We start from the raw sequence: 9,256 nt of genomic DNA on the forward strand, positions 1-9,256 counted from the left end.
ACTGGCTTTATAAGATGACTTTCTAATGGAGATTTGTGCAATGAGTTAAACAATGAAAAGGTTGTTACATTTCAGTTTATTTTCAGAAGATTATAAGGCCTCGTCGCTGAATAGTATGTTGGCCAACTAGCCGGTGCAATATTTTCAGAAAGAGAGCTGGCGTTATTTACCAAGATGAATAGAAACAAGTGTTGTCCCTGTCCTTGCCTTTTTTTTTCTTTTTAAACAAGAGCAAATGTGGAACAAATGGATAAAAAGTATTTTCACCTTTTCTAACCAATTTACCTACAGCAGCATGCCAGCATCCGAGTGTTACTTTCAAAGACAAGGAGCACATCTCCCCAACTCCATTTCAATCAGGAGAGACGGTTTTGATGTAAGAATACATATTTATTGCCAGGAATACACAAATGAATGTAATGGAGTTTTGGCGATTAGGCCCCGTTGTGCAGGAGTATCATTCGGGAGGGGAGAACCGATCCGATGAAACCCCCCCGGGGTCTAGACACTGGTGGTGGTGAATGGATAGTTGGGTCGGTCTGAAGTGGAGTGGCTTAGCTTGACCCTAAATTCAGAGGGACAGGAGGTGAAAAGGGGTGGAGGAGGGTTGCGTTGAGTCACCTGAAATGACAGCTGTCAGAGGGGGAAGAGCAGATTTAAAAGGTTTAGCAGAGCGCTATGATAGGCTTGTGAGAATAGAGCAAAGTGATTGGTTAAGCTGGGGAGTGACACCCCCGATCACTTATTGAGAGGAGAGAGAGTAGTAACATAGAAATAGTAAAATAATGAGAAAAGACGGTCTTCCTGGTTGAACTTGCACTGAGCTTCATTAGTTTATGGGGTTATCCAATTCTCAAAATGGCTCTAACCTATCTGTGGCACACCTTAACAATGAGTCAAGTGAGGGGGGTTTCTTTTTGCACTTTTTGGGATAATTGCAAATGTATTGAGCAACAAAATAAAACATGTTATGCATTATAAATAATTTAAGCATAATAATTTGGTTACATATTTCAATGTACAGTATGTGCCTAAAACCTATTTTTCATATTACACACCGACACAATTATCATTCCATAAATCAGTCTCAAACAGGGAGGAGTTCAGATATCATACAATTAGGATTAACAGCTCTCTGCTTAGCAAACAAAAATATATATGTAAAATGCTCATACCCACATACCTATTGGGTTGAAGTGCATATTATGGCAAACTTTGCTACAGATCCAAAGAAAATCAATATGTTCTTCATTGTGCCCTTGCAAAATAAACATTTAATGACAAATAAAGCTTGAGGCCACAACGACCTTTAAAAAGGTTTTTGTGACCCGAATGTTGGACTTGTCAATAAATACTTAAATGTCAAACTGTCAACTGGCCTGACTTGAAAGGACACGTGTTTTATCCCACACAACTGATCTTGTTACGTTTCCAAGAGCATTATCAAATCATCCATCCGATTAATAAAAAATAAACATTACATGATACACCCCTAAAGCTTTTGATTGGCTTTTGAAAAGAAAGGAAGCTATGATTGGAGGTTATTTTGCCTCAGAGGAGTGGTTTTCAAACATCAAACCTAGTCACATATAAATGTGGCAGCAAGGCTTAGTACTCTTGGGGACTATCCAGGTCAAATTGCTGTGAAATCATGGCGAAGCACTGGAGTTTCACCTGTTTAGTGGCACTAGCCTTGCTAGGATGCTCAGTTAGAACCCAAGCTCAAGAAAAAGCTCAGAACTCGCAAGACCCTTCACCACGGATGGTAAAAGGCGTCTCACCACCTCAAAATCCAAAGCTCTCTACATTGCCACAGCCACCATGGATCCCACCACATCCACATCCACATCCACCATGGACCCCTAAAGATCCACATCCACATCCACCATGGACCCCTAAAGATCCACATCCACATCCACCATGGACCCCTAAAGATCCACATCCACATCCACCATGGACCCCTACAGATCCACATCCACATCCACCATGGACCCCTAAAGATCCACATCCACATCCACCATGGACCCCTAAAGATCCACATCCACATCCACCATGGACCCCTACAGATCCACATCCACATCCACCATGGACCCCTAAAGATCCACATCCACATCCACCATGGACCCCTAAAGATCCACATCCACATCCACCATGGACCCCTACAGATCCACATCCACATCCACCATGGACCCCTACAGATCCACATCCACATCCACCATGGACCCCTACAGATCCACATCCACATCCACCATGGACCCCTAAAGATCCACATCCACATCCACCATGGACCCCTAAAGATCCACATCCACATCCACCATGGACCCCTAAAGATCCACATCCACATCCACCATGGACCCCTACAGATCCACATCCACATCCACCATGGACCCCTAAAGATCCACATCCACATCCACCATGGATCCCTAAAGATCCACATCCACATCCACCATGGACCCCTAAAGATCCACATCCACATCCACCATGGATCCCTAAAGATCCACAAGCACGGAAGCCTCTTTATGATCAAACGCCGCAGGTTCCACCAGCTCCACAGACACCAAATTTCCCTCAGTATCCTCAAACGCCGCAGGTTCAACCAGCTCCACAGACACCAAATTTCCCTCGGTATCCTCAAACGCCGCAGGTTCAACCAGCTCCACAACCACCAAAGTTCCCTGAGTATCATCAAACGCCGCAGGTTCAACCAGCTCCACAACCACCAAAGTTCCCTCAGTATCCTCAAACGCCGCAGGTTCAACCAGCTCCACAACCACCAAAGTTCCCTGAGTATCATCAAACGCCGCAGGTTCAACCAGCTCCACAGACACCAAATTTCCCTCGGTATCCTCAAACGCCGCAGGTTCAACCAGCTCCACAACCACCAAAGTTCCCTCAGTATCCTCAAACGCCGCAGGTTCAACCAGCTCCACAACCACCACATTTCCCTCAGTATCCTCAAACGCCGCAGGTTCAACCAGCTCCACAACCACCAAAGTTCCCTCAGTATCCTCAAACGCCGCAGGTTCAACCAGCTCCACAACCACCACATTTCCCTCAGTATCCTCAAACGCCGCAGGTTCAACCAGCTCCACAACCACCACATTTCCCTCAGTATCCTCAAACGCCGCAGGTTCAACCAGCTCCACAACCACCACATTTCCCTCAGTATCCTCAAACGCCGCAGGTTCAACCAGCTCCACAGACACCAGTTTACAAACCAAGTGTGGTAAAGCAGCCTGCAGCACAGAGTTGTGTCGTTGCAGAAAACGTGAGAATCCCATGTGGAAGTTCTGATATCTCTGCCGCTGGATGTGAAGATATAAACTGCTGCTTTGATGGACGACAGTGTTACTATGGAAAGACAGGTGAGCATTCTAAACGGCTGTCATGTTTGGACATAAATGGTTGATCCAAAAAAAAAGTGTTTAATCTTTCTGTTTTTTGTTTTTATAAACAACTTTGATCCATACCTGTTTTTGTGCCACCAGTGACTGTCCAGTGCACCAAGGATGCCCAGTTCATCGTGGTTGTGGCCAAAGATGCCACTCTGCCCAACATTAACCTCGAGTCAATCTCACTGTTGGGACAAGGGCAAGGCTGTACACATGTTGATTCTAATTCAGACTTTGCCATCTACAACTTTCCTGTTTCTACCTGTGGCTCTGTTGTTATGGTAAGCCTGCTTTTCTCTACTTTTCAGCTAATACAGATAGTTTTCAAACACTGTTATCCTATTTTTTTTTACTGTGAATAGGAAGAGCCTGGTGTTATAATCTATGAGAACAGGATGTCTTCCTCATTTGAGGTGGGAGTTGGGGATCGTGGAGCCATTACCAGGGACAGCTACTTTGAGTAGGTGGTACTTATTTCAATACGTTTTTAGTGTCAAAATAAAAGATCTAACCAAGCAAAGTAATGCCAGTTTTCTCTTTTAGATTGCTTTTCCAGTGCAGGTACATCGGTACTTCTGTTGAGACTTTGGTTATAGAAGTATTAGATCTTGTTGCCCCTCCCGTACCAGTCGCTGCCCTGGGACCCATCAGTGTACACCTGAGGTTGGCTAATGGCGAATGCAATACAAAGGGTTGTAATGAAGGTAAGTGTGTGCAGCCTGTTTGTAGATCATTTTATGTTACTGGCTGTCATACTAACCTGTCTCTGCTCTCACAGTGGATGTGGCCTATACATCATTTTACACGGACACAGACTATCCTGTGACCAAAGTACTGAGGGACCCTGTGTATGTGGAGGTTCAACTCCTGGAAAAAACGGATCCCAACCTCGTCCTGACTCTTGGTCGCTGTTGGACAACTACAAGCCCCTACCCTCACAGTCTGCCTCAGTGGGACATTCTGATAGACGGGTAACTAAAACACCAATTTACACCTTGTTTACCATGCTGTTCATCTGTCTACTCATTGAGAAAACTGAATATAATTTTATGAATACCATAGTCCGATCGATACTAACAGAATTTTGAAGGCAACATTGAAAGACATTTCTTAATATTGTACATTTTAGAGTTGAGAAATAAATGTGTCAGTGCTCTCTGGTCAACAACACACAATATGTTTCTCAACAACTTCAAAAATATATTTGGATTTTCCATCCTGCAATTACTTTTTGGTCAACAAAATGTTGCTGATAGCTTATATCACCAGGCTCAAATGACTGGCGTCTTATTGTATTTAATTTCACTGTTGCTTCTTGATATCATTTTTCTTTCCTCCAGGTGTCCATACAGGGATGATCGCTACCTGTCCGAACTGGTTCCGGTCGGGCCGTCATCTGGTCTACAGTATCCAAGTCACTTCAGGCGTTTCATTTTCAAAATGTTTACCTTTGTCAACCCTAATTCAATGGAACCCCTGAGTGAACAGGTAATTGTTAAATCTAGTGTTTACTGCTGCAACTATTTATTTTTGTATTGCTCTGCCAATGCTATTTTTCTTGTTCAGGTGTTCATTCACTGCAGCACAGCCGTGTGCACTACTGGAGCGGGTCGCTACTGTGAACCATCATGCTTCAGAAAAAGTAAGAGATGAATGTATAACCTGCAGAACTCATGTGAAATATGTATTGTATTCTGACATTGTTTTTATGTCTGTGTGTAGGGAGAGACGTTCGGGCTGCGGACAAGAGCAAGGCTCAGTCAAAGGTCGTGGTTTCTGTTGGACCAGTGATCATGGGCGCCCCTCAGCAGTAAACAGCACAGCTTCAAGCTCGCGAATCTGCCTGAAAACATTTATTAAAAGATTTGAAACATAAACACTGTTTAGTTTTTATTGGTGTGAAATGAAAATGACTGATAAATCAAGAGTATAGAGTTTCGAAGGGATAATTAATTGGATTTCTAAAGATTGTAGTCACAGTTGTATAAATAAATATTAGCTTTAATCAGGCCCGGCTCCAGGATGAGATGACTGAGGGGGCTGTTAAAAAATCCGAGGGGGCGATTTTTTTTTCACAACAACGAAAAATACTGGCAATATAATTATTTGACACACCAAGCTTTTTTCCTTCTCACTGCTCGACAATCTCTTTGCTTCTTTTATTCCGGGTTTACCCCTCTCATTCTGTTATTTTCCTCTGATCTTTAATAATATATAGTGCAGATTATTAGATGGCTGCACTTTGGTTAACAGACTAACATTGATTTCCTCAATTTATAAATTGACAGGCTCTGTAATTATACCATAACCTTTTCTCCTCTATCCCTTAACTCGTTTTCCTATCAGATTTACTTACTATCTACTCTATATCAGGATTAAAGAAAAATTATTTTCAGGATTGAATGTTCAAACCAAGCCATTTCATAAGAAAGTGACTAATGTATAAACCAAATGAAATATTGGATAAAATACTACACCAAATGGACAGACACAGATTACAAATTAAAATAAAGTCCCCTGGTTTGTCTCTAGAGTCTAACTGCCATATGTTTATATAATACATAGGCCAAATAACATATTATTATTATAGTAAAAGGGCTCGCTTTGGCAAAATCCTGATCCATACAGGCTTTGCAGCCCTAAATAATAACAAGTAACCATCATGTGTGGTGCTATCTGTAGTTGTCTGTCTTATTTTTTGTTGATTTCATATTGTTTTCACAGAGCTGTGCAAATGAATTTCCCCCTGGGGACAATAAATCTAATCTAAACTAATTTAATATTCAATCCCGTAATTGAGAACATAAATTCGTAATTGACCTTGTTTAAAGCACTTTTGTTACTATGGATTTAGTTGACACTACTAGCCGAGTTTCTTTTGTCCAATATCTCGCGGGGGGGTACATTAAGGCCCCATCCCAAACCACGCCCTACACCCTACCCCTACACACTACCCCTCCGTGACGGATGAACTCCGTGGAGTGACACCATGGATGTATAATAAGAACAAGTGGGTACAAGCCGTACAAGCATGGATGGTACAAGCTGGGTAGGCCGTGCACATATGGTACCTACACCGGATTTAATGTTCTGTAAATATGTTCTGTTTATTTTTAATGCACAATATACTTTCTGTAATCATTTTTACTAACTTTTATAACAAACAGGTACTATTAGTAGTAAAACAAATATAATTAACTTTCTTTGAGTGTTTGAATAATAAATTCTAGCTATTTAATGTTCTTTATGTCTTGATGTGATCTCAGAATAATGTCTTTAGAATACGGCAGCAACTAACAATTATTTCCAATTTATAATGTGAATTAATCTGTTGGTTGCTCACCTTTGAAGCTGTAATTAGATCATTTTGTCAGTTTCTTTTTTTAAATTATTATTCAAATCAATTATCAAAATGAATTGAAATGTTGAGCTGCTCTCAGTACTGTGTCTGTGTCATTGGCCAGCAGACATACCCATTACACTCAAGACATTTTGTGTAATCATTTCATCTAAACATTTTGGGATAAAGATGCATCTTGTGAGAGGTCATATCCTTATTTTTATGTTCAAGTTGTGATACAGTATTTGAAGGGTTAGTATTTCTGACATAGCATTTAGCAATTGTACTCCATTAAAACAAATTGTAGTTCAGCATTTAAATAAACACATTGTAGGAAATGCAGCATCACAAATATGTAATCAAGTCTGCACGTTTTAATTAATCTCATACTACATGCAGTAAAAATCCTGACTCCCACTGCCCTTTCGTTCAACGGAAATCTATACTTTTTTAGGCTAGACGAGTGAGTAGTAAGAAGACCACTACAGAACAAAGTATTTGTTTACTCCGACAGTAGCGTTCACTTAAAGGTACTGTTGTGGCCAAGGAGGCAACAACTCTTGTCTTGTCCTCTTTATGTAGAATTCAATACCGGAAACAGGGTTGGACTTGGTCCGTATTTACCAAATATCAAATGTACCAAAACAATACACATATTTTGAATGAACTGGTGAAGACCTGATTTATGAATACACATTTTGATTATTGATGATGACCTTAAAATACTCTTAAAACAGCTATTTTCTCAATGAAAAAAAGGAAAATCACCAGGTATTGACAGCACTTCAATTTGATTTTATATTAATTTTGGGATCATTTAAAAATAAAACTTTTCAAATTTAATATGCAGAATCAATTCATAAAACATATTATTTTTAATGTTTCACATTTTTAGAAAGTCTAGGGAGATTGAAAATGGGTTTCTTATAGCATCAGTCAAGCTGTTTGGTTTTGTAAAGAAATCAATAGCCCTGTAGTTATTAACAGTGTCGGACAAGGTAATCCTATTCACTCTTTTTACTTTTTCTGGTTGAACAGTTATCCCTCAAGTATTGGACATGATGCAGATGATAAACTCTTCCCCTAAAAGATCAAGATCAGTTGCTGAAAGCTATACCACATGACGTTGGATAGTTTGATTACCTTCAGGTCTGACGCTCAAATTATCTAAAAGCAAGTTATTGCCAAAACATTATGAAAACAAGTTTAACATTTCCTGTGAAAAAAATAGATGAAGCTGTAGCTGGTAATGTTAATAAAAAATACCTTTTTCTCATATTTGCTGAAACCGTCGAGCCCAAATGACATTTAGCTGTTCCTTTTAGCTGCAAAATGATAAGAATTTGTGACCCGGCTAGTCACATCGAAGCACCAACTCCAGCAACTATCTTTTTCCTATTGTTAGGCCGCATTGTGCATTTTTGAATGGCATATTACAGAAAGAGGTAATTTACAGAAAAGTCATTTTTTATTTTTTACAAATTAAATGTATTATTACAGGTTTGTCATCTCTGAAATCAGGCCATCCCCTGACAACACACTCTCACTCCCTAAACGTCCAGGAGCGACGCTTGGTCAGGGTCCCGTGGCGTGCAGTTGGGACGCGCCGAGGCTCCTTCAGCTTCATAAACGGATGCAAAGAGCTTTCAACTGATTGCAATGTATTCCCATCGGCGGCGGTATTTGACGCTCAGGGAAGCACCGCATCGGTCCATGTCGGCGGCATTTAAAGGCAATGTGAGCGTCCATTCCCATTGGATAACGGAGGATTTTAAACCCGGAAGTAACTATTCTCTTTACTGTCGATTGATTTTACAGTGATATCTGCACTACTCATCAACTAAAAAACACCAGATTATCCTTGTTAATTACACAACATTGATTGGTTTAAATTGTGTGCAATGCTTTTGTGTTTTTCCCCTTCGATTGGGAGAAACAAATATTTTTTCGGAGTTTAGGATGGCAGAAGACACTACACTACCCAGAATCCTCAGCTATCATTTGGGACTACACCATGTGCTTTGTTTGACAAACCCCGTGATTAGTTCTCAAGCTCTGTGATTGGATGTTGGAGTGGCAGTGCGCAAAGTTTACACCGCGTCAAACAGCACTTTGAAATGGAATGAAACCATGGCCGTGGGTGTTTCTCAATCGCGAGTAAAGCTGCTGCAGAGCCACTATTTCAAGCATACTACGTCATCGAGTGCCGCCGAAGTACTGTTCCAATCTCCAGCATACTTGGAAATCTACCGAGCCCGGCGTACTCCGTTTGGAGAAATATCGAGGCTGCACATGAGTAGACTCCGCGGTCTTAAAATCCCCACAATGCTTTGCGCACGGACCAAATTCCCCAAATCTTTGGCGGAAGATGTAAGGCGAGGGCCTCTCATATGACGCACACCTGCACACTTGCTAGCGTGTTCCACACTTCGTTTTCCGAATGCCAGGAAGTATTCTTGACTCGCTTCTGAAGCAAGATGCTCGGCAGACATGTGCTACCAAGCAAGTGTACTCGCGATTGAGA

At 41.1% G+C, this 9,256-nt stretch overlaps 1 protein-coding gene across 2 annotated transcripts; it reads left to right on the forward strand.

Moving 5' to 3' along the window:
• Nucleotides 1-1,632: 1,632 nt before the first annotated feature.
• LOC117491455 (basic proline-rich protein-like) lies at nt 1,633-5,269 on the forward strand. Of its 2 annotated transcripts, XM_034141446.1 has the most exons (9): nt 1,633-2,644; nt 2,699-3,365; nt 3,489-3,673; nt 3,755-3,852; nt 3,936-4,096; nt 4,171-4,363; nt 4,733-4,880; nt 4,959-5,034; nt 5,115-5,263. In XM_034141446.1, the coding sequence occupies exons 1-9, from the start codon at nt 1,652-1,654 to the stop codon at nt 5,204-5,206; spliced, it is 2,613 nt and encodes an 870-aa protein (XP_033997337.1). In that variant the 5' UTR covers nt 1,633-1,651; the 3' UTR covers nt 5,207-5,263. The 2 variants fall into 2 exon arrangements, with proteins under 2 accessions (XP_033997337.1, XP_033997336.1); XM_034141445.1 differs by having other exon boundaries at nt 1,633-3,365; nt 5,115-5,269.
• The last annotated feature ends 3,987 nt before the right edge of the window (nt 5,270-9,256 follow it).

This window comes from Trematomus bernacchii, unplaced genomic scaffold (assembly GCF_902827165.1).
Source record: "Trematomus bernacchii unplaced genomic scaffold, fTreBer1.1, whole genome shotgun sequence".
NCBI lineage: Eukaryota > Metazoa > Chordata > Actinopteri > Perciformes > Nototheniidae > Trematomus > Trematomus bernacchii.